Genomic DNA, 27,033 nt, shown 5'->3' with positions numbered 1-27,033 from the left:
AAATGCATAAGGAAAGAAAAAAAATTACATGCACATATTTACATATTTGTTTTCCTAGCAACAAATGAACATAAATGTTTGCAAATTGCACACTTGAAATAATTCTTCCACCATTTCTTCTTCCAAAAAAGAAGGAGAAATCTTATCCATATATTACTGTGTTGAATAGGAACTACCAATATGCTCAAGGAATTGTGCCACTTGAGATCTCTAAGTTATACTGTAGATTCAGATTCATAATTTTCCCTTTCCTAAATAATTGCTTGTTATGTTAACTGAATACTAATTATTAGAAATACAATTATTCCAAGAGAATTTTGTTAGCCCTTAATATTGAGAGCTGTCATTCAAACCAAATATTTTTCCTTAACTCATTTTGTCCTACATGCAGGAAGGTTTGTCACCAAATCACTTAAAAAAGGCCAAGCTTATGTTCTTTTATACTCGGTACCCAAGTTCCAATATGCTGAAAACCTACTTCTCAGATGTAAAGGTAGGAAATGCTATTTTAATGTTTATTCTCTTCCCTGGTCTTGATCGCATCTTTGAAATTCATGAATGCCTATTAATTTTCATTTAATTCTGCTAATAAAATATGCTGACAAAGTTTTATATCCTTCCTTCCTTCCTTCCTTCCTTCCTTCCTTCCTTCCTTCCTTCCTTCCTTCCTTTGATTTACATATGAATTTATGAATTGTACTTTCTAATGTTTCTCTCTGCCCTCAACTGTGACACGGAGATAAAAAAAAAATCAAATGCTGAATGGCACAGTTTTGTATCGGTAAATTTCTACTGGTGGCATTAGCTTACTATCTAAGGGCATTTTGGAGAACAGATTTAAAATTCTCCTTTAATTGTTCCGTTGCAGCCATGTTTCTAATATTCTGCTTACATTAGTGCCCACTATGGAGATCCCTTTTTCTTCCCTCAAAAAAAGGAATGCAACATTGAAATTCTCCATGCAGTAGCTGCTTAAAAACGAAAGTGATGATTGTCTCTTATTTACAACTTAATTTGTTGTTGATGCAGAGTACACTGAACATAAGGAGGATGAATAAACTGACAGATTCAGGCCACATTATTCAAATGAGAATATGAAAGCTGTCGATGTACAGCTGCATCCTCCCCTCATACTAAGAATATTAGGACCTCCTAATTTTTTTTTCTAAAGTAATTGTTTCTTCACATCAACTTGATTTTTTTGTGTTGATCATCTTTTTAAAAAACTAGTTTGGGTTCCAATTATTATAATGACATACATGGTATCATTTTGAAAACCTTTAAAAATAAACATTATATTAGTTTAAATTTGCTGTGTTCAATTTCCTCTTGTCCTGTCCCTTTCTCTCCGAAATGCTCTGCATATTCAACTCTCTTCCCAACTCCAGAAGCTAGCAAATCTGGATTTGTACTTTTGATTAAGAATGGCCTGCTTCTATCTATAATAGAGCAGGTTTATGGTTTTCTCTTTATGTGCCTTTCTAAAATAAAACAGGTGTTTTAGTAGGTTTTTCCCTACTTTTTATTAGCCTTCATATTTTATTAATTGGTTTAAAAATCTAAGCTTCAATGCTGTATTTAATGTAACTAAAATTGTGCTTAATTTAACCGTTACTGTCCTAGTCTTGTTAATATCATTCTTTGTGCTAGATTAATGTATGGTTTTTGTTTGTTTGTTTGTTTGTTTGTTTGCATGGTACATAGAGTTAATCTATTCTGTCCAATGAGAGTTTCTGGAGAAACTGATTTAGCAGACTGTGATAATACTTTGAAAAACTGTTTGATCAGAAAATGAAACCTAACAGCGAAGGTGTAAAGGATGAATGTGTCTAGGGTGGTCAGTGACCACTCCACATTTGGCCATTCAGGCCTCTTAAAAATGTTTTGTTCTATATACTTAACCCACACCTGATGATTGTCTCTGAACCGTGCAACGAACTGAAGAAAAGCAATGCTTCTGTGGCAATATTATCTGCAATGTAACAATGCAAAGGATCTCTGTGGAGATTTCAAGCCATCGCTACAGCTTGACCTCAATATGGCTTGAGAGAACCTCATGAGGACTCTCTTAATGTTCTGTTTTGTAGCGGATGTTAACTCAAGCAGTTGCACAGAAGCATTTCACTAGTATTTAGTGCCTGTTGTTTTTTTCAGCATGTGACAACCGAACTCAGTCTTCTTACAATGTTGCCAAGTTTATATGAAACATTTTGATGTTATGCCACCTTATATTTATATAGCATCATTCATCCAGAAGAAGCCCAAAGTGCTTTACAAACAGCCAATATAGGGATCATTCACCCACCACAGAAAGGCAACCGCTTCCGTGGTGGAAGGCAACAGCCATTCGGGGTCAGCAACATCACACACCAGTAGATGTAAATATTAGATCCATTCCTCTTTTCTTGGGGAGTGGGGTTGGAGGGTGGGTTTCCACGTTGATACATTTGGGATGTTTATTTTATGTAACAGTTCATGAGTGAAATCAGCTTCTCTTTTGATTTGCTCTGCAGATTTGTTCAGACTGACCTGGGTTTAGCTCCTGGTTCATATAGGCAATCTACAGAATAGAAACTTGTGCCCATCATTTCCTTTTTTTCTTCTTCTCTGTCTCAATCTCTCATTGTTTGTGTGAATGTTTCTGTGTTTAGATAGGCAAGATAGAAAGATAGGTGGTACATATATATCAGATATGATAGCAATCTTTCCATTCTCAAACTAAAGAAAAAGTGAGAAACCTAGTAGAGTAATGGAATATGTGATACACTAATTGTGAACACTCCAGATGGGGTGAAAAATACAAAGCAATGATTTTTGTTAGTTTTACTAGATCTCATTAGGAATAAATAAATAAATTCAGCTATAACTGCCCAAGCTAGCTGGGACATCATATGGAAGCTGGAATCCAACAAAATCAGGTTTTATCTTTATAATGAGGTCTCGAATCCTGTTCATTCAAAGGTCCGAAATTCAAATGAACCTTCCAAGGATTGGACATACCATTCAATACACAGAGCTAAGAATGAGCAGGATCTGGGTAATGCTGAAGGTCTGACATTGCTTTTGAATAGGCTTCCCATGTGTAAGAGGGAAAAAAAGTCATATGATCTAAAAATAGATTGGGGCTCCATGATGAGCTTCTTTCCATGTTATTTTGTTTGGAAGTAAAATGCCATGATGCCATTCATATACAGATGATACAACTTAATGCAGTGTTGTCCATTCACTACAAAAAATTCCTGTCAAACCCAAAATGGATACCATGCCCCAATAACTTTAACATCAGTTCATTAGCCAAACTATATGTAACAATGTTAATTTTAAAACTAATGGCAAATTGATAGTACAAACGAGTATAATTTATTACTTATGTCTAATGGTAAGGAAATAAATCATAATTTCCACACAAAGTGTTTGGGAGATAGTTATTTGGGATAGCATATGTTACTTCTCTACAATCTGATAATTCCAAGTGTGATTCTGGAAATGTTTAACATTAACACATCTGGAAGGCACCATATTGAGAAATATATATGATGAACTAATCATTATTTCAGCAAACTGTCACTATCTGTTCTAGGATATGTGATGTGGTTGTGAACATTGCCTTCATGCAAGAATAACCAACTAAAAGACATAAGATCACATTCTGTTAATCTTATATAGTAAAATTTTGCAGCTGAGTTTTAGAACTACTGAGCTCCTTGCTAGTACAGCAATATAAGTACAATTTGTCAGATACACGTGTAGTTAGTTGTGAGAGCAGAAGCTCAATATAAATTTAACCATCAATGTATGTATCACATATAAAGAAAAAGAGGACAAAAATTAAGTTAAATTAGAGAAGTCCCTTTAACCATATAAGGTCTGGTCTTACTATATCCCAGAATTAGATAACCATTTTGAGGAGATGATCTGAAATTATTTTGAAGTGATGGAAAATTGTTAGGTATTTAATTCATTATTTATTATTACATTTTTATATTCAGAGGGGGAATAAATGCCTAAGGTGAAAAACTAGCTTTGGGTTGTATATATCTTGTGTTGATGATAGAGTGTCATTTGCTTCTCTGTCTCAGGCAGCAGCATATCTTGGGCTATAAAACCAAGTTTTTATGTCAGACAAAAATATTTGCATTAATGTGGTGCAATTAGTCCTTGAATTATTGGGATCGCTTTAAAAGTTAATAGGAAGGGAGTTAAAATTGCTAATAATATATTGCAGCAGAACATGAAAATGATTTATCATCAATTGTGGCTATAAAAACTAGAAGTTGGGTGTTGGGTAGATGGGTTGGTTGGTTTTTGCAGTTCGTGGGTAGAGTTCCAGGAAGTCATGGATTGGCTTTCCATATGTAGGAACTTGCCATCAAACATTACTATCAAAACCCATTAAAAATTCATTCCAAAAAATCAGAGATTTTTTTCAGGTCATTTCTCATACAACATGAGCTTGAGTTGGAACCAAATGCTTGGAAAATATACAAGGGCTCTTTGGAGCACAGCCCACACACTGCAATTTATCCTAATATGTTGCACAATAAATGTACGAAGTCCAGTTCAATGCCATGTGCTGATCTATGTAGGTTCTATGCTTAAAGTGACTTACTTTAAACCAAAGCTAATTTAACAAACATTATGAAATAATGGGGTAGTTTCCGTAAAAATAAGCCCAACACATTTATTTGAAAATAAATTCAAATTGTTTCAGGAGATCAATTGCACTTAGAATTCTGAGAAATGTTCTTTGAGTCATGATGCACTGTAACTTTTTTTTTCTTATTTTAAATTAAAGAGCTAAACTAAATAGGGCTGAATAAGATGCAACCACCATTTTTAACTTGAGGCGAAAATGTCCTTCTTAATTGGTATTGTAAAAAGAAATACCAGCTGTATCCAGTTCTTTTGCTCCACTTGGTGCCGATTTTAATGTGTAAACTAATAATTCTTAGACTGCTAAATACAACAGATTCAGTGTCATTTTAGCTTTGAAGAGCAGGAGCTTCCAGGCTTTCCAACTCAGCGTGTTAAATGATGTATCTCATTCCTTCCTCCCCTTGAGTCAACTGCTGCCTAGCCAGCTTAAGGTGTCAGATTGATTTGTTTTATACATCTTTTGACCATGCTCATTGAATATTTAGGAAGTTTCTTCAGCCCATATTGAGGCTGAGGTATCCCGTGGGAAGCATTAATCAAAGTCACAGAGACTCTTACACTGTGGAAGCACAGACTCTTTATTGTAGCGATTAGTTTTTGCAGTAACACATTAACGCACTACAGAGCTTTTCTTTTATAGAACAATTGATCCCTTTCTTGTACTCTGCTGCAGAAGGGGGGGGGGATTGTCATGAAATAATTAACTCTTTAAAGTTGAGCAATTTAAAGAAGCCTAATGTATCTTTACTAAAATTTTGAGGCAAGGGCAGAGGTGTATGTATGTATGTATGTGTGCATGTTTGTCTACGTATGTGTGTGTCTGTCTATCTTCCACATGCATTTGTGTTAACTTATCTTTCAGATGTTTTTGTATAACACATGTTTCTCCATGTGTTATATTTCTATTGTTTTTAGTTCTTCCCCTTCCCCATTTTCATGTCTGAACACTAAATATTAAATCTCCCTTTGTATCCTGTTGTTAAATAATGATATGTGTGTACCTACTTTTTTTTTTTTTTTGCTATCCACATTCACGACCATTTGGGGGGGGGAGTCCTCTTTCTATTTTTCTTCTCTCCAGAACTCTTGTCCATATGAGACAATGTCTTGTAACAATGCAAGAGTCTAATCTCCATGTCAAAGCAATTTTCATTCCCCAGTGCACACTCTGCTATCATTTTGTAATGTTTTGTTTCTTATTCTAAAAGAATTAAAAAGGAACAGTAAGCTGTCACAGGGCCTGTAGTCCTTATCTCAGTGTCTGGAAATTTGGACAATGTATTTTACTACTGAGATAAAATGGAAAGAACTCCAAGTTCAGCAAATCGTAATGGGTTTAAGTTCTATTGAAATCAGTAAGCAGAAGATCAGATAACAGGGGTCCTTCAGTTGTCTTTTTAATCAGGTTCCCCGCAAGGGCTGAATAGAGACAGAGCAGACACACAGTGAAAATATAATTCTTGGATAGGTTAAGTACATGTTTGAACTCTTGCAAGCAGAAGCGATTTGATGATGACTTAATCATTTTCTGGTCAATTATCTGTAAGGACCCTTGCAACTGCATGGCAATTATGATGCAAGTTGGCCTTTTGGGAGAAACACCAGTCTCCCTGCTTCTGTTTCCTTGTTGCTTAGATTCTCTGCCATAAATTTTCATTCGTTTATTATCTTTGCTAGCATGGAAACAACTTTCTGTGTAGTAATTACAGCCCCAATGCACACTTTAGCTGTCATCTTGTTGGAGGCCTGGATGTCCTCATGGCCAGCATTTGATAAGTGTTCTTTGTTGATTTTTGATTAATGCACATCTCTTTCTGGGGGCCAGGGGAAGTGAATGCCTGTGATGACAAAAGGCAGGGGATAGTATATCAGCTTGCCTGATATATAGCTATGGATTTATTGGCTTTAACTTGGCAAGTTGAGTTGCATCTGTCCTTTACACATAGAAGAGGCTGTCAATAAGAGGGTATCAGCTGCAGCATAGCCTAAATGACATCTTCAGTTCAAAGGTCATAGGAAATAGTAAGAAAACTCATCCTGAAAGATACCAACATTTTTCATGTTAGTTTTATTCCCTATGAGTTAAGGAGATGCATTACTGAGTTAACAAAATTTAAATTTTATATGCAGAAGTACATGTTCCCCACATTAATGTCAGAAAATATGTTCTCTGTTCTGCCTTACATATACATCATTTAACTTTCAAAATCAGAACCTATAATCTTGTACAATGTTAAACTCTTATTAATTGGGGATCCATAAAAATATGATATAATAGGCAACTCATGTTTTCCTCTTTACCCTGTACATCATTCCATAAATGTCCTCAATAGAATCTTGTATTAATTTACTATTGATAGTGATGCTTTGGCTATTGTACAAAGCTTGAAAATCCAAGGCACCTGCTAGGTTAAGTGCCAGAATCTTGATAGTGGTGCCTAGAAATCTTGAAATATTTTCCATGCCTGATGCTGTGTCTCGTAGGACAGTAGTGCATTGGATAGCAACTTCAGGAATGAGACTCAAAGAGTATTTTGCTATTTAAAAGTTTGGTGCAATATTTTTATATCATCTGACTCAACCTCTTGTATCTCCTTATCCCTCAGGTTTAAAAGCTTTTGAAGATGAGCTTTGTGAGGGTAGGGAAGAGGAAGGGATGTAAGAATGCTGTGGGGAGGAAAAGGAGGAAATGTCAATGATCTAATCCTTTGTACTCTTTACACTTTAACAGTTCAACAGATGTATTACTTCTCAGCTCATCAAGTGGTTTAGCAATTTCCGTGAGTTCTACTACATTCAGATGGAGAAGTATGCACGTCAAGCCATCAATGATGGTGTAACAAGCACTGAAGAGCTGTCTATAACCAGAGACTGTGAGCTGTACAGAGCCCTCAACATGCACTACAATAAAGCAAATGACTTTGAGGTACGCACTGATCTTTCTATTCCACCCCCTCCCCTGGGTTTATGGATAATTGGGGGGGGGAAACAACTACAGAATTTCACAGTATTTTCACTTGTCTCTTCATTGGATATAGCTCATCTCAGGTATTGATGAAATGGATCCATAAAGACAAATCTAATTAGTCTGCCTTGTCAGAATGGAGGAAAGTTCTCTCTTGTAATAGGTACAATTTTGGTGACTCTACCTCCTTCTTCCTTTCCAACATTTTCTACTTGAATGTCAGATACGTGTACTTACATTATTATCAAAAAGACCAGTCTTTATGAGCTTGTCTTGAAAATGAATATTTTGAGTGGGGAAAAATGCACCCCATTTGCAAAACAAATAAAGAAGCCTAAGGCAGAAAAGGTTGGTTGTGCTTCAGTTCCATCAAAATCATGGCAGAATTCCATTGAAATTTCTGGAATGCATTCTCCTGCTTGAAGCCTTTCAATATAAAAGTTCCTTATAGGCTAGCATGAGTTAGCCACTGAGGGAACAGCTCAGCAGGTTTTGTTGCTAATGTGCTGACTTTCTTTAAACCCAGAGTAGCAAATTCCTCAATGCTGAAAATGCCATTTTGCTACATCCAGATAGATTCATGCAGAGGTAAGGCAAGAGAGTTGTAAGAGTATGGCCATGAGGTCTTCTGGCAGTATTTGGACATGAACTAATCAAACATATTAAATATTGTATTTATTGTACTATATTGTACACATGTACAATGTTATATTGGAATTTAAGCTTGATATAGAGTGGTCAGAAGGTGATATTGAATCTGTTTTGTTCCTAATGGAAGTAGGATATGTGTTCGGCATTAAACTTACTCTGAATTATTTTCAAATTGGTGGCCCTCATCAACATATGTGAAACTTTATATGCATGTTTGTTGTGTTTATATGTAATTATTTTTGCTACTGAGATTGAAATTGTTAAGATTGAAATTGATATCTTTGTAAGTGAATTCAAAACTTTGTTTTGAAGAGCAGTCAATACATTTCGTATTTTATATCGATGTGGTTTCCTTGATGAAAATATAGGAAAGGTTTAACAGTGCCTCCTTTCACATAATATTAATTGATGTCCATGCCATTGTTACTAAAGTGATCATCTGATTCCAGGGTCTTTCTATATTGCTGCTATTCAATAAAGGTGCCTGGATCAACAACTTGATGACACTTGATCTATCATTATATTTATAAAAGAAAAAGGATAAAGCTATTAATTAAAAGGAAAGGGTTAGAAGAAGTTACAGTGCAAATTTCATTTGCAATTTTTCTCATTTAAAATGATCTCAGTGCACATAGCATTTAAAGTAGCACAGTGCATGTTTATATATAATTTATCCTACTTTTATGATCTTACAATTATCAACTATGCTTCTCTTGAGGATCAAATTTGAAAAGTGAAATCAAAATGTGTTTTTTTGTTTTTCAAGAGAGGATACTTGTAATTTTTAATAATAATATAACCTTTGGATGAATGATTTTTGTTTCACAACTTGCAAGACCATCTACTGCTATATGTTCTTAATTTTTCAACAGGGTATTTTTTTGATACCAATACTAGCATAAATAGCTAAATGTTGCTTCCTCATGGCACAGCCTAAACCAAAAATGCTGAAGTTATATCAGTATAAAGGTCACACAAAGTAAGTAGGTCCTTTAGGACCTGATTTAGGGGGAACAGTTAAAATATAAATAGTCCTTTAACCCATGAAACTTAAAACCATTCAAATAATTTGCTCCTACCCACTTAAGGGAGTTCTGAAAACCCTAACTGAGGCAGCACTGTTGTTCTAATCATATTTTTTGTCTCAGTGATCTAAACCAGAGGTCCCCAACCTTTTGGGCACCAGGGACCGGTTCCATGGAGAGAGGTTCTTCCGTGGACCGGAGGGTGCATGGTTTTGTATTAACCATGGAACTTGTCATTGAAGATATGATTGGCCACTTTGTCTCATAGTTTTACAGATGGATTTATTTTACCCAAGACTTAGGGTTTTTTATCCAGTTTCTAATTTTTTTATTGCTTGCTTTGTACTAGATAAGTCCCAAAGTTGGTGGGCAATTACTATGATTTTATATGACTACAAATCGTTAGGAGAAAAGGCCAAAATCAAAAGTAAAACCACTCCCTTCCCTCCCATTCCTTTCCCTTCCATTCCCATCCCATCTCATCCCATCTCACTCTATCAAACAGGAAAAGGACAGCTCAGGGGATAGTAAGATAGCATTTTAAGATCAAATACATTTCCTCAGGAGTTTGGGTATAACTATCTATAGCTGTGTCCAAACACTTTTTAAAAAGAAAAATCTATGGCTTCTTTTTCAATAACTAAATGGATACTAACTAGTTTTTATCTGTTGAATCAAAGCTTTACTTGGCAAGTGAGTTTAACTACACTTGCATTGTAAAAGTATAGCTAGCAGGTACACTCAGCTTCCAGCTGTTCATAGAATATAGTTGAAAAAAATAAGTGTTCTTCATGTGTTCACAAGTCTCCCATTTTCCATCTACCTTTTTAATCTTTATCTGTCAATATTCCACTTGAATTTTCTGCAAGGAGAAACAATCATAGAGTTTTTCAGTGCAAATACAAAATATCTAATACTGTGGGTTTTTCTATATAGCAGTCATTGTTGTTGCTGGACATTGCAATAATCAAAAGCTTTAATGAAGATGACTTTTTCCTGAAGGAAATTGTGATCAATGCTAGAATAGCTACCTTGAAAAAATCTGGATGACCACCTACTTCCTTACTGCTGTTCAGTAATTGTTCAGAATTTTGCAATTAAGATATAATAGTTCTGATGAGAATGGACCTACAATATCCATGAGTCAGAAAATATACAGAGAAGAACTGAGAGGAGAACAGTGATGTTAGCTTTCCTTCCAGTAATCTCGTTTATATCAAAGTAACTGGATAGAAGGGGAACACTTTTTATGTATACAAAGTGCATGTGTGCATGATTTATGTCCATATGCATACAGATGACTATGTGGGGAATGACCCACTACTCATTATGTGCAACCGTCAGAGATGAAACGATTGTGGAAAATAAAAGCTGTATTCATTACTTGGCAGGATTTATTCTAAAAATAGCTCTTCAGTGTGAAAATGATACAAGATTATATTTAACTAAATACTGAAATGCCATTTTTTTTGTCTTTGACCTACTCATATAATACTTCCTATCCTTCAGTTTCAGGCAAAGAAATTTCCCAATTTCATTGTTTGTTTGTTTTTAATAAAACAAATCCTAGACTTTAATGCAGAATTCATTATATTAAATAGTATTTGTTCTCTTTTTATGTATGCTACCTGCCTTAAACTATCATAAGAGAGCATGAATTTTTCTTCCTCCTCCCTCATTTTATTTTTATAACTCTGTGAAATAGAAACAAGGACTGACTTAAAATCATCCAAAGAATTTCATGAATGAGAGATTTGAATTCTGTCCCATGAAAATATAATTCCAGTAACCCACAATGCAAGTATTTTTGCTGGAACTGAGATGCTTAAATATATGGCAAAGATTTGTCATTAGTATTTTCAAATATGCACTGTTCTTTTACATGGCAATTTATTTATTTTTATTTTTTTAAAAAGAATACCTGCAATTGTCCTAAAGAGACCATTAATGCATATCACTGAATCTGGAAGTATGCATTCTTGCCACACTAGCAGAAATTGGATCTGAATACTCTGAGCAAAGGGAGCATTTCCTATATTTAGCATCATCAAAGTTTCTCCCCCTTATTCTTTTATTGCTTTATCTTTTAACACAATTGAGACCTGATGTATGCATTCTATTTTAAATAGCATAAATGTTTTTAATTTCTTCTTCTATTACCAAGTTAATGTTTATAATAGATATTTTTAATGCAATATTAAAGAAATAAGGATAAAGTATGTAGGTGTATCTCAGAATCACAAAAAGCTTCCATAAAGTCAGGCCTTGGCCATTTGTAAGGAGTCACAATATGTGTCATGACTTACATGAATTACCTAATTCGCATGAGAGGAGTGATGCAGATCTGTGTCAATTGCATGATGATACTATGACATACAAAAGCTTACTTACTGCAGATAACTTAAGTAAGTTACTGTATTAACAAACCAACTGCTCATTTCTTTCTTTTTCCTTTTGGCTCTATCAGCTTAGACTCAGCCTTATAGTTGCAAGAAGATAAGGACACAGTAGCTTTAATAAGTGATCTTTGTGACCGCTCATTATAGTCAGCTGAGGCATTTGCAGAACTGCAAAAGAACAGAAACTCCTTGACATTTAAGGAAACATTTCCTCCTTTCTGACTCTGATTCAGGAATTGAGTTTCTGTGTTCGAGAAGAAGAACTACATTTTTGTCCATCATAAGGAATTGTTTATCAAAAATAGTAAAGCTTCTAGTGATCTTCAGACCAATTCATATATGTTGTATCATAAATAAAATACAAATATAAAAACATAGAGCATATTTGAACTACACAAAAATAGAGATTTATTATTCAATCACAAGTGTGACCCTAGGCAGCTTACACAGTATAAATATTTTTTTTTAAAAAAAATGTATACTGAAGTGTCATAATTTTCACAGTTGTGAAGGTAATGAAGCTTCCTTTACAAAGACAGTTCTTGTTGATCCAATGACTTGTTGGTGCTTTTCACAGTCTGTTGAGAGGTTTTTCCCACTCCTGCCTTCTAATCTATTTAACAATTGGATGTGCTACAGACAGAATCTAACATATATACAGAAGTACTCACTCAGTCTGTGGCTCCAGAGATACCGGCAGTTTCTGAAAGCTTTACATACAGTCTCCAGCACCCCTGCCAAAAATGAGATGGCTAATAGTACTAATATATTTTATTTAAATTAAATCAAATTTAACTTTTGTCTGCCCCTGCCCATTTCTTCTCTCTCACACTTATTAAGCACACAAACAACATTGCCATTACTTTAACACTTTTAAAATATGCAGATTTTATTACAGCAATATAGTCACCTAGTAATATATGTATATACTATATAAAAACATTGTGTTGCAGGATTTGATTTTTTTATTTATGTTATTATTAAGGAGAGGTTTGGAATGTCTTTTTAAAAATGAAGACAACATGTAAAAATTGTGACTTAATTTTTAAAATTGAAAAGAAATATGTAGCTAAAACAAACGTTAAAATTCCATTAGAACTCTCCTACTTTTTCCACCATTGTACATGTCTTAAAAGTGATAATTCTACTGGTGCATAAGAAGATTTGAAATGCAACAAAAATACCTACATATATTTAAACATATTCTAAACATGTTTAAACCAAAAAATTATGTTTTCCAATAAAAGATTAGGTTCTGAATTTTAGCTACAAACTGTTTTGGAGACCTTTAAGTACTCTGAACATAGTCTAACCATCTGCAATAGCTGTTACTATTTTAAAAGTAGAAATAGGAAATATTTAACAGGAATCATTTATTTCCTAAGCATTATTGTTATTATTATTTTTCATAAAAATCCTATTATCTGCACCAGAAAATCATAAATCTCATACATAGACATATTTTTTCTTGATAGATTAATAATGGATAACATTGAGGTATAGAAAATATATGGACTAAATTTTTTTCAGCTGTTTGTTCCCTTTCTTTTCCATTAAAACACATGCATGTTGATACAGATTGTAACTGTATCATGGAATTTTAGGCAATATTATTTTTTTAGCATGAAACACTCTTCTGTCAGCTAATTAATTGCCATCCCCAAACTCTAAGATGTAAAAATTATGCAAGGATATGAAGAAGTGATATAAAGCATAAATTTAATCAGAGTCCTCCTAAACTGAACCACGCTCAGCATATGAAAGAAACACACACACAACAGTTACATACATATATCTACCTATATGCAGACTTATTTGTCGACTACCAAATCTGATAAAGTTTTGAGTCAAAATGCTGTCTTATTTTGATGTTTGCTCCCCTTGAAATCAAGGTGATCGTTACTACATAGAAAAAGACTCCAAATCATTGGTCTGTTTGATTTGATGTGGTTAGATTTTATAACTCCCTACAATTCTCTCCCCCCACCCCCTTTGGTCATTGAGTTACATTTAAGCACAGCAAGATCAAGTTTTAAACCTCCTTACTCAACAGCTCTATTACTTATAATGCTCCGTGACCTCTCTCAACATTCTTAAAAAAAAAGATACAGTGTAATGTCACTTTACTTGGCTTATTGTTCTTTGTTGAGGTGAACAAAGCATTTTCTACAGTGGTTATAGCACATAATTATACAGCTTTCAATGGTGGTGTCTTGGCACATATCAAAGTTCAGAAGAGCCTTTCGGAAGAAAAAAAAAGATGTTTGTAGCAGCCTAGTGAGGGTCTCATCTTTCCTTCAGAAAAGAGTTCAAGGCTCTTCTGTCAGGCTTCCCTACTTAGAGCTTTTTCTCCTCCTGCTTCATAAAGTTTAAAGGGGATTCAGTGGAGTTCTGTGATCTGTTTCCTTTGAAAGATTGTTCCTTTGCACAGAGAAGTCCTTTGACTTCAAGAGTTCACAGATTCATGTCTTTAGGTATCATATGTCTGACCTTATCAGTTACTCTATTTAATGTAGGAGAAAAAGTCTCAAACTCCTTTGTGTTTGTCTGTTTTTCTGCCTCTGTGAAGTGATTTGGTGGAGAGAGGGGAAGGGGAGGGGGAAGCAAAGAAAAAGACCATCCTTTTTAAAACACCACTCTGAGGCTGTTTCCAGCTGTAACCTACCCTGTGGCTTTTTTGGAAGAGGGGGTGGGGAAAGCAGAATAGGCGTGCTCTGCATTTGGAGAGTTTTGCACTGATCTTAAAAGGATATATGGCCTGGCAGGCATTAAAGCCCCTTATTCTTTCTCTCCTCACTTTTGTGCCCCAAGTCAACCCAGAGAAATTCTGTGTTGTTTTGGGTGCCGTTGAACAAACAGGGCAAGCCAGATCTGGAGATCTGGGCTGCTGTGAGTTCTGTCTTGCGTAGACCTCCCCCTAAGGCTTTCATAATTAATGTTCCTCCAAGCTGAGGAGAGTTCAGAGACGAGGGCTATTGTCTGACCTTCAGTTCTCCTTCCTTCAGCTCTTTTTCTTCACACCAAAAGGGTTATCAATAGGAGCCGAGAGCAAGGGTGCCTTTTCATAACTGCAGGTGGCAGGTGTTGCATTCGGCAGGAAACTTATCATTGTCTGGCTGCAGTCTGTGGATTAAATGGCTTCACAAAGTTCTGAGAACCCTTTCAGAACTGCCTTGCATTTCATAGGCACTCCAGCAGAGCCATTTTATGTGTTCTTCAGCAACTTTGATCGTTAGAACTTTTTCTCATGTTTTCCCACTTGGGCGCTGAGGTAAAACATTGTGGTGCCTCTCCCGTCCCATCTGCACTTTCTCAAGAGTAAGCCAATACAGGGGGATTTACTGCTGTGTAAGCACTATTTCACTCTTATTTTTAGCATCCTTTCAAGATAGACTTGTGGTGGAAGGTGGCAGAGAAAAAAATAATGGCTCGTTAATGGAAGCGTTGTCCTGAGATAGATAGGCAGACAGACTCTCTGATAGGCTGCTCTCATAAATACTAGGATTTTTTTAGGGTTTAAATTCATTGTTATAGTCAAAATGCTGTTGAAATATCACAGGGAATATGGAGTTTCTTTATTATAGCTATGCACTGAAATAATTGGCCTGATTCCATGTTCAAAGATAGAGTGGCAGTACTGTCCATTGTGGAATCTCCAGTTTATATATAAAAACTGCCATTAGTAAATATTTTCTCTGCCTGAAGTATGTCCAGTATGTAAAGGATTGTACACATTGTAGACACATGTTTTATTTTCCTTTTTTTGGCAAAATTCATGTTCCACAAAATTCTTCAGAGATCTCACAATCCAAATCAGAAGACCCCACTAATGGTTCAGTCCAGGCAAGATGGCGATTACTGCAGCGCAATCGAAGTCCTGCCCTGTGTACTTTCGAGTGATATTAACACACATAGAAAATGAATGGGCTTGGATCACACTGCAGCAATTGCTATCTTGCCAGTTTTGACTGCCCCCCCTACCCCCCATGGACACTCTTGATCCAAATATTGTTTGTAGTGAATCAGCAACAGCCCAAACAACCAAGATGTTTGGTTGCAGCTGAGCTACGTCATTTGCCTCTATAACTTACATGGAAATAGACCAATGTGCATTAAAATAAAAGTATTTTCTTCAGTACATGGTTTCTTGTAAATGACTAGTGAAATACAGGGAAATACTACCAAAATGCAATAAATCATTAAATTATAAGGGCATAATTTAATTCAAAGAATGGAGGAAATGAGGTTTCTTACAGTGAAGGAACATAGCTGTCTTTCCTGCATTTATCATAGTTGATGAAACTATCAACGATAAATACTTTGCTATTTATCAGGTTTCATGAGAAAAGTGTTCCTAATTAAAATTATAATACCCTAATAATATCTATCAAACAGCAAAGAAGCCAGAGTTTGCTAACCAGATTATTAATACTGTTTTACCTTCTGTGATTAATTTGGAATCCTCTGTGGCTTAATTATTTCAATGAACAACAACATAACAGAATGATATACATATTTAGTTGTATTCCCTGATGGATTTAGTAAGCTAAGATTTGGTCAGAAGAGAAGATGTAAAAGTATATCAAACAATATTAATAGGGACTGAAGTGCAGTAGTACTGTTCATATAACAATGAAGATTACATCAAGAAAACAGATTGGGAACAGGTATATCATTAAATAATATATCAGATCAGCTATCCATTCAAACATATATATTTCCATGCGGAGCTTTAGACATTTCGTTAAATTCTCATAATTACAATAGGGAAATGGTTGTGAACTAGCTGGCTTAATGCTAAGGCCACAATCATATGCTCACTTACCTGCAAAATTGCTCCCATCCCAGTTGAATTCAGTAGGATTTATTCCTGATTACACATGTATAAGTGCACACAGTCTGTACCTTGGAGCTCACTATGAATTGTAATTATATAAAGCATTCTGCCACAGGTTTCTTCTAGGTTTTTTTTTTTACTGTATGCAAAGCAAGCGCTGCTAGCAGAGTGAAGCAAAATGGATCATAAAAGTTTAAAATTTAAATTCAAAGTTTCATGAGTCAGACATCAAAAAAGCCACTAGTAAAGCAAAGAGCTTTGCTTGGAATCTCCCTTGCAACTTAAATGCTGTGTCACAATAGTTACATACATGAGCAGATATTTTTGAATTCAGAGTTGTATAGACAAATAATGCCCTGTGGGGAAGATAAGGCTGGGGAAACCAAACATCAGCCTTTCGCTTTCCAAAAGGACTTCAAAATTTTGCAGAGCATGGCAATAAAGCATTAGGATTTCATTTTTTGCTATAAAAGCCACAAGCTATTATTCAACAATGTAATTATAACATTTAGGCAAAACTTGTTCAAATAAAAAATATATTACTTATATAAGTCTTAGCTTGAAATAACAATTTGCCTATGCCTCTTCAATAGGTTAATGAAAGCGGGATCAAGAACCATGAATTTAGTGGAGTTTATACTTCCAAAATAACTTGTCTAACACAGGTGGGCATCCTGCAGTTCTCCAAGGGGAAAGGAAAAGGGAAGGGTGAAAAAAAATAGATTTGGGAGGCTCTGAAATGGAAAATGGGCTGAGAATACTTGGCATGCAATTAGCTCGGATCCTGAGCCAAGAATAGAATCCTTCCATATTATCCTGCTGGAAAGCATGGGGAAAAATAGAATGGGATGACAACAAGAGAAGGAGTAAAGAGATGGTCCCATCTACTCTTGGAACCTGTTTAATATTAGTTCCAGCTTTGCTCACTCTGATTGGCTACCCCATTTTGAAGGTGCTGGCTGGGAAATTCTGGGAACTGGATGTCACCCCCTCTTTAAACTGCCAAGGTTGAGAAACACTGCTCTATAGAAATAAGATTCTCTGCTATGAACACAATCACTAATTTATATAGTATGTTTTCCTTCTTAAAGTTTCTTACACATTTAAATCGGTATCCTGTTAACTCTTGTAGTCACTGGTTAAACATAATATAAAGCATTTCCTGCAACTCTTTTTAAGTGCCATTTCTTTCAGCTGAACATGCTTCAATATTTTCTACTGAATTTCTATTATATTTTACTGAAAATTTTACTTCCTTTGATAATTGCTGACTTTAAAAGTCCAATGATCTTATTAAATTTATTGAAGTCAGAATTGCCCAGAATGTACTGCCTTGTAATCATAATTAAGATGTAGTTTGAAAAATCATATTTTTAAAAGAATAATTATTAATTTTCAAAATTGATTTGGGGGGATTATTTTACTTGGAGCAGTATATAAGCCTTTGATATATATTAGACACAAAAGTTATTTTCAATACTTCATTCCCTTCCTTCTCTTCTCTCCTTGCCATCATTCTTATAAAGAAGAACTTGGCAAATATTGTGGAACTCTGCTGACATTTCATTTTGTGTGCAATGAGGGGCAAGGAGAATTAAGAAATCAGGAAGAGTCTAAGGACAAGCCACACTAGCTCAGTTGAAATTGTCTTTTGCTAGCATTTCATATTACAATTTCAACTTTTATAAGATGGTATCTCTGTGTTGGCAGCACTGATGGCTGTGGCTATTTCTTCCTCTCTGTGTGCTATATGCCTCTAAAGACTCTTATTTATTCCCTCCCATGTCACCTTGTGTACAGTCTGGCCTGTGACACTGATGGTGATTATGTCATTATTTTGCTCTGGGGGCTTTGGCACATCTGCAGAGCTGATGCACATCTTCTTTGTTACGCTGGCATACATCCCATATTGCAAATGCTTCATTAGCCTTACTGCCTGCCTGCCTTGCCAGACAAGAATGCCCAAACCCAGGCTTCTTTTTGCTCTGTTCTTTTGTGCAGTATGATGAGCCTTTATTCATCTTCCCAGTTCCTCCCTGTTTTCCTGAACTCCAGATGTCCTGAGCTCACAATTCTCCCTTAAAAGGATTGTGAGAAAAAATGGAGGCAACAGCAAGTTAACCTTTTGTACCTCAGCCTGAGCTCCCTAATATCTTTTCCCCTACTCACTTAATAAAGAAAGACTTTCATTTTATAATCATGCTTAGCACACATTTGAAAATGCTCATGGAACATAGTCTCTATGTGCTGCCTCTTATAGCTTCCTCATACTCCCCCCCCCCAGAAAACTTCTGAGTATCTTGTTCTCATGGTTGTAATATGGGACCTGATATGAACACTTCTGCTAAGTGCTTTGAAAATGAATAGTGTTTGATTAGGAGTTACAATAGATAGCACAAAGGCTGCTTTCCTCCTGAGTGTTGGAGCTGCAGGAGCAAGATTCGAAGAACATTAGGCCTTAATGATATGTGTGAGTATAAGTAATGTAGCTGTCTTGTGCTTCATGTGATCACTCATACTGTTACTGTTCAAAGATGATCTGAGCATAATGTTTTAAAGGTGAGCAGGACATTCCTAGGTACAGCGGATGGATGGGGGAAGAGAATGGCAACAGATAACATACTGCTGATTCACAGTAGGTCATATAAGATATGGGATGATGTCTTGCTATTTTTTGAGTTGCAATGTAAGGCTTTACCTGCCCATTGGAATCATTATTTCAGTGATGACAAAATTTAAGATCTCTTTTTTGAGGAACTGGTAGGCTTTAGAAACTTCTTTTGACCAATCCTGACAAGCCCCTATTCAATGAACAGCAACTGCTGGAGGGTATTTTTTTTTGCCTCTATAAAATTGGCTGCAATGCCATGGAGCAAGAGGTCTACACTTCTTTGGTGTCAGGGGTGTCCTTCAAAGTACTATGAGTGTGTCATCGAAGATCAAAAGTGTTTTTCTCAGTCTTGTTTTCTAGCGCAGTTTGAAATGAATGTGAGACTACTGGCTAATAATTGGAAGTCGACAAGAGAATGGAGCCATCCATGTACTTAAAATGGCATGTTCCCCCTTGGAACTTCTCTAATGCAACACATATTGCCTTCTGCTTACAAATGATTTAAGTTTGAGTTTTCAAACTTCTTCAGAATGCACAGCCTATAACAGGTAATCCTTTTTTAGCAATCAGATTGTGGTTTCACATAGTGACCATAGATCAGATAACTTTATTGAGATCAATGACAAGAAATAGAAATGTTATTCAAATTTCCAAAATATCCAAAAATAAATTGACTATGTCAGGAGAGTTAGGAAAAGTACATACAGATTAGAAAAAATGGATAAAATATCATATTAAATTAAACTATGATAAAGGAATTGCTCAGGTTACACATATGGTATAAGGAGAGATTAAAATTAGCAATCTGTATATTATACACTTTGAAATAGGAATGTTATCACTCAATAACCAAGTTGCTTCTCTCAATTGTGATTGCTAATCAAGAACTACCTGCAGTTTTTTTTTAAACAAAGCAAAACAGAACCCATGCAAAATGAGGCCATAGCTTTTTTCTGGAATAGCAAACCTGTCCTTTCTATTAAAGTGACTCTTCCTTCCTTCCTTCCTTCCTTCCTTCCTTCCTTCCTTCCTTCCTTCCTTCCTTCCTTCCTTCCTTCCTTCCTTCCCCTGATATAGAGCTCAATCAAGTTCTCACTTTTCACTTCAGGCATAATTTCCAGTACCTATTAATATATTATATAAAATTATATTATGCTTTATATAGAACATGCAGTGCATGCACATATGTGTACAGAAAAGGTCTTATTTTGTTGAGCATTGCTGAGTTGTTAGCATGAAAAATGCCATACATGCAACTGCTGATTTGTAAATCTGCATTCTGCGTCTGCTTCATTTACAATTTTAGATATTTGTGTTAGTCCATTGTCTGATTTTCTAAAAAATCTTTTCAAACCCTGTTAGTACTATAAAAGGTTTTGTGGAACATGTGCCTCCTCAGGTACAATAATTTTTCTCCAGAGTGCTCTTTGATATCATTTGCTAGCCATTACAAGGGCTGGGTGCTACCATTCTTATATTACTACCCTTGAGATAGTGAACATCTTAATCCAAAATCTATTCTGGTAGTTAATTTATTTATAATAAAATTGTGACCCCTATTGTCCCTAGCTACTCTGCATTTCTTTGACTCTCCCTTCTACTTTTATAGGTAATGCTATATGCATAAATCTAATACAATTATTTTACACTTAATGGTCTTTTTCCTATTTGCATGTTGCAGAACTATAATCTTGTTTTAAAATATCATGGTAAATTAGTCAAATGAGTTTTAACAAATTAAATTTTCATGTAGTGTTGAAAAAAAAGACTGTGTCTTTTTTTCTTTGTATACTGCTTTTGTAGAATTGTATCCCCTGTCATGCGAAGAAAATAGGAGTGTATTCTAAAATGATGTTTGATGTCTACAATATTCAAAAGTATTTGTTATGCTTAATCAATCAAACCTAATCAATTAATCTATTAAACATTGAAATTTTAATCCTTTAAAATATTCTGGCCTTTGATGCATTAGTGTGTTTTCAATCAGGGTAAGAAAATTAAAACAGATTTTAAACTTTTGTTTTAATGAATTTATCCAAATAAAAATGAAGCATTTAAATTTGAGGCTCTTTATTTTAATTTTTGAAAGCAGAGATCTAGTACTGATTTTTTTTTCTGATCAAAACGATGAAGATTATTAGAATATGCCTGAGACTTGCATTCTAATTTTGCCATTTTCAGCAGTAGCTATTTCTTCCCAAAACATTGAGTTTAAATTCTGGGAGTGTAGAATTAGGTCTGTGGGATCTAGGCTGCAAAAATCCAAAAATCCACTTGATGACAACAAAGAAATATTAAAAAAAATTGTTACTAGTGGATATTCAGATTTTTGACTACTCAATCTGTTAGCCCTAATAGACTGCCTCTATCAGTGGGATTAACAGTAGAGACCTTGCCTATTTTCTAAGTAGATCTAATTTAGATTTAAAATTTTAAGATGTTTCAGGAAATAGAGATTTATGAAGGATAATTCACATTTATCCCCATTAATTGCAATGACCAATGCCAGTCAGAGTTCAAAAGAATAATCTGATGAGTCATTTTGGGTATTAGACTTAAGTCTAGTAGCCACAAAAGTTATGTCTCTCTCAAACTGTATAATTGTCCTATGCTTTTTATAGAATTAAAATAAGTCTTCATTTGTCACCAATTCTAAAAATCAAATGTAACAAGATTGAAATTCAGTAGTCTTGAATAATTAAATCTTTTAAAAATAGCAAGATTTGTTTCATAATATTTAACTAACTTTCACATTTAAAAAGAGAATAAAGGCACTGCTATGTTTGTAGGACAGTAAAACTAAGATACGCTTTTATAGTTGATATATTGTTATAGTGTGGCTTTTCTCTAATCATATTATTTTAAATAACAGCTTTGGTAAATGAATATTTTATGCATGAGACAGAGAAACTAAATTTGGGTAATTGTTAATTTTAAGATTGATTATTGCTTTTTAAACATATCTCTTCAAAGACTTTTGAAATTAGAAGTGAGATTGAAAAAAATAAGCTGTTACTTCAGGGCACTATGAGGATAGTTGGTACTGTAGATCTATCATCATGAATTACAAAATAACCTTAGATAGGTCATTGTCTTTCACCTTATTCTATCTGTAGCAATAAATGCATCCTTTATTTATTCCAATATTTCCAAAAATGCAAGATCCTATACTTAACCAGGTGTTTCTGGGAAGTTCAAACATGGGACCTGGTAGCAAACATTCCTTCTGCCTACTCCTTATGTCTGCTGGATATAGTATAGGAGGCATTTTAGAAAGCTATTTAAATATGGCTGTTCTTTGAGGCATAGGTCTTAATAAGTTGGGAAACCTAGAGCTCATAAACTCAAACTATTTAAGTTCATTTATTTTCATTCATTTATTTTCAAATACAAGTTAAATCCTGTCAACCAAAACAATATCTGTTTGTGCCTCAATCCTACTTGAATCTCTTTGCTTGCCCTAAGTACAGTTTATCTTTTGTCTTGGGCATCTTCAGTTTAGGCATATATTAATAGAAGATCATCAGAGAAAATGGAATAGTTCCCCCCCCCAATCATGACAATAGAATGAGTGTCAGCACTATGGTAGTAATATAATATTTCTGCCAGCATTCTATGTATTTTTAATATGATAGGCAACTGTAATCTACCATATTGCCGTATGGGATATATAAAAATTCCTGCTGCATACATTTATAAATATAATGCATTTTAATGTACTGGATCTACTTGATAAGATAGAATTTGCCTCTTTTTGGTGGATAGGTATGCTTAGTATTTCATGACATAAAAGACAATCTAGCACCTATCTTAGCCTTTATTTCATTTGTTTAAAAAAATCCAAAAATGGTGCTGAAGGAGTGTTCCAAGGCTTACAAAACTAGGTCTGGAGGAATTATAGGCTGCAGATTGCCCACCCTGCTCTAAAGTTTGGGAATAAGAAGAGCAAGAGGGGCCAATAACCCATCTTTCCTTAAAAAATAGGCCAGCATATTCAGACATTTTTTTTCACATGAGAGAGAGCTATTACAGATAGGGGGAAATAAGAGGTGAATGAGAATTTTAATCAGAATGTAATAAATTTATAATTTCTTTAAATGTATGAGAAAGTATACTTCAGATTTCCCTTTTAAACACGGATTGTGGGAGAAAGTAAAACTGATAGAAGAAGCAGAGAGCTTTGTACACTCAGATTTTTTTTTTTCAAAGTCTGTCTTTGAATCTTTACATATTCATCCATACATGCAAAGCTAAATTGGACTGGATTCCTCTTTTTTCTCCTCCTTGACATGCTCTTTAAGGCTGTATGTTTCCACTGAATTTAGCCTGTGTAAGTAGAAAACATTTGTTAGGGTAGGAGGTCCCAACTGAGGGTGCGAGATGATATTCTAGGAGGTGCGAAAACTTGGATTTAGAAGTTTCAGAATTATAGTGTACATGCATAACCAGGTATTACTTTTATAAGGGGTGTGAGAATATATCAGAAGCGTTCTAAGGTAAGGGGTATAGAAAAGGTTGGGAATTGCTGTGTAATAGGATGGAATTTAAGATCTTTTAAAGAATCAAATACAGTGTAGGGCATGAAAATGACATCCATCCATTTCTAATTCCAGTGAAGCAGATAAAAAGGATGAAAAGAAAAGGATCATAATTGTAAGCAGATAACAGTGTAGCAAACCCTTTAGATCAAAACATTGAAGAGTGCTTAGGAAAATATCAGGGAGTTTGTATAGTTCTCATCCAGCTGCTGCTGTCTATTTTCAAAGCCATTTTCCCCTCACAAATATTATCTTGGGAGTGCTGAGTTGATGGCTAATGTTCTCATCCCCATATTGCAAATGGCTGAGAAATAATGACTTGCCTAAGGCCACCCAGTGAGTTACTAGCTGAGTTGAGATTTGAACTAGAGACTCCCCAGTCATACTGTGTCCTCTCTTAACTGATCTGCTCCATAACATGGTGGATTCAGATGGGTTTTACCAAAATCAGTGTTCTCCCATAGCTGGGGCTTTTTGCTGCTTTCTTCAACTCTAATCCTTACATTTTAAAACTCTTCACTTCTAAACCAATATTCTCATTTCATCTCTCCTTTACGGCAGCGCACTCTAGTTCTCCTGCAAAGCATTTCCTGTATGCTTAAGCTAACATTCTTATCTGTACCAAATCCAAGCTTTATCTTTCCTGTTTTTCTTTTTAAAAGAGCTTTTCCTTTTTAGCTACTTTGCCTTTGCTATCTTAATTAAAGTGTAAGATTTCTGAGCAGGGGATCTGTTTTCCTCTGCAATATAAATAACATTTTAACACACTTTAATGTTTAACAATAGTAAATAGGGCTTCTCTTTCTTTTAAATAAAGGATGAAAAATGGGCCAAGGCCAATTTGATTCTTCTCACAACACAAGCAGATAGAGACTTCATTGGGCACTAGCAGCTATTCCTTTGAATTTTGTAGAAATTTTAACAGCCACTGGTTCCAGACAGGATCTTTGTTTGTCTGAGAGTAGAGGAAGGAATTACTAAAGATCAGTCAGTCAGACTTGCAGTTTAGGAACATCAATATTCCAAAGCCAGAAGCACTGATTCTTAAGTGGCTTAATCCACAGATCTTGTCAGTACCTCTTAAAAGCTTACAAGCAATAAAAGGAGATGCAGTAATTACAGTCTTTTTCTCATCTGCTACAGCAATGAATCACTTTTGGTAAAGAAATCATTAGAGGCTTTTATTTGTTAGATTTATTTCCTACCTTTCCTTTAGGAGCTCATGGTGGTAAGCATAGAACTCCTTCCCATTTTACCTCACAATAACCCTTTGAGGTAGATTGGGCTGAGAGCTGGTCCAAAGTCACCAGGGGTGCTTGGCTTAGGGCAGACTTCAACCTGGCTTTTGGTGTTAGTCATGCATTTACTCATCTTTTTAACCACTACATTCCATTGGCTCTAGTTAAATACATGGCAGAAGGCTCACCTAATAGATAAGCAAATCCCTTTTTTATATTTCTTTTAGGCATTTTTATTGGTTTGGCTTTTTAATTTGTGTTATTGTTCATTCCTGTATTAGTCAGCCAAATGGTTTGCAGATTCACAATAGCTTCAATAAGGTAATGTCAAATCACAACATAAGCCAGCACATCAGATAAAAGGAGGAAGGAGTTAAAGATTATGTGATTTTTTTTTTAGGCTGAAGCAAAGCTGTGGCTAAAATCAGCCCTGCCATAGGCCTAATGAGCTGATGATAGAGTTTAACTCTCACAGTGACCTGCCAGATTTCACTGTTTGGAAGTGCACAGGTAAAACTTGTTAGGGATACAGTTTTTTCTTGAGGCTTCTCTGGGCAAATGAAAATATACTACAACTGATTAAGGACACTCTATTTCTAGTTGTCATGATTAATAGCCATGGATAAAGCTAAATGTTCTTATAGAATGTGAAGCCAACAAAGGCAGATGCCCTTACTAATATTTAATTGTTTACATCTGCTCCATGCAATGGACTCTTTCGAAATCATAGTATCTCAAGGCCGGAGGACTTTTTCATCAACATGTGAGGATGATAATGACAGGGCTATTTTAAAAATACAGGTAAACCTGTATTTGATGTATTGATCCTAATGGATTATAGCACCAGTAGAAGCACAAATAATGTCCTATGGTATGAAATTAGCTTGCCAACAGGTACCAGCAAGGATGTATAACTTAGTGGATGCAGGGGAAAAAGAAGCATTGCAAAAGAACCAGAATTCCATCATTCAGATGATTTAGGTACAATATAATTCAGGAACAAATATTACAGCATGCTTTCTTCTTTTTTCCCTTATAAATTATTTCACATTTTTTTCTCTCATGGGAGTAAAAATGTATTAAATTCAGTACATCAAGTGTCACCAAAATAATGATGGCGGGGGTTTACAAATTACAGCAGAAATTGCTGTAAAGCTTAGAATAATGTTGAATCTGAGTATCAACATAATTTCCCCATTGAAATTAGCATTCTAGAATTATGTTTTGGTTTTTTAAAAAATGGAAGTAAATACTTGTGCTGCAGTATATGCATATTTGACTCTTGAAGCCTAAATTAGGTTGTGGAGGATTGACATACTTTCTCACAGGATCTTCTCAAAGTAATTTTTAAATTGATAAAGATTCTAATATTTCCCCTTTTTTATGACCTACAGTGTTTTGTTTTATGTAAATGAAATGTAAATTGTTTTAGATCTGTTCTATTTTTATTTGTGTTTGAATATCTTTAAGTAGACTTTATCTTTGCAATTACTAAGACACTGTACAAAGATATGACCCAAACAAAACTTCAACAGAAATGGACATGCAATACAATAAACAGAACACATCAGTTAGTTAGATGCATGGATGAACAGAAAGATTATGAAAGGGCACTAAAAAGATTGCATTTAAATCTTCATAGGGAATTCCATAATGGGAGTGTTTCTTGCTTTGTCACATCATATACACAAGGTAATTTTTTAGCTTGACAAGACAAGAACCTTTTTGCATCATCTGCACTCCAGAACTAGGCCAGAGTATTAGCTGCGCTAATCGGAACCTCTCCAAGAATATTCAGAAATCCTTCAGATTACAAACATCTCCTAATGCAGATCATCTTAAATTAGTCCACATTTGTAAAAGAGGATGATTAATACCAATCAAAACTCTACTATGTAGTCTCTCTCAGTTTTGAACTACCAGTTTCAAAATTGGATGAAAACAAAAACATGAGAATATCCTCTGACATATAAACATGATGGTGTAAAGCCATTATTGTCTTTCTCTAAGACAGACATGTCAAACACAAGGCCCGGGGGCCGGATGTGGCCTGCGAAGTGGTTTCATGTGGCCTGTGAAGCCATCCTGGAAACAGTGAGGGAACGGCCCCTGC

At 35.1% G+C, this 27,033-nt stretch overlaps 1 protein-coding gene across 4 annotated transcripts in view; it reads left to right on the top strand.

The window, feature by feature from the left end:
- The window catches only part of PROX1 (prospero homeobox 1), a 73,610-nt gene that overhangs the window by 21,527 nt on the left and 25,050 nt on the right, over positions 1-27,033 (top strand). For 3 of the 4 annotated variants that reach the window (XM_039358035.1, XM_039358038.1, XM_039358037.1), the window contains exons 3-5: positions 386-493; positions 2,241-2,378; positions 7,388-7,582. In XM_039358035.1, coding sequence (XP_039213969.1) covers positions 386-493; positions 2,241-2,378; positions 7,388-7,582 — 441 coding nt within the window. The remainder of the gene's footprint in view (positions 1-385; positions 494-2,240; positions 2,379-7,387; positions 7,583-27,033) is intronic. The other variant, XM_039358039.1, reaches the window with a different exon arrangement.

The sequence above is a fragment of the Crotalus tigris genome, unplaced genomic scaffold (genome assembly GCF_016545835.1).
Source record: "Crotalus tigris isolate CLP2741 ecotype Arizona unplaced genomic scaffold, ASM1654583v1 scf7180000018974.730210, whole genome shotgun sequence".
Classification (NCBI taxonomy): domain Eukaryota; kingdom Metazoa; phylum Chordata; class Lepidosauria; order Squamata; family Viperidae; genus Crotalus; species Crotalus tigris.
The sequence above is the reverse complement of the archived record's forward strand: the minus strand, read 5'-3'. Positions and strand labels throughout refer to the sequence as shown.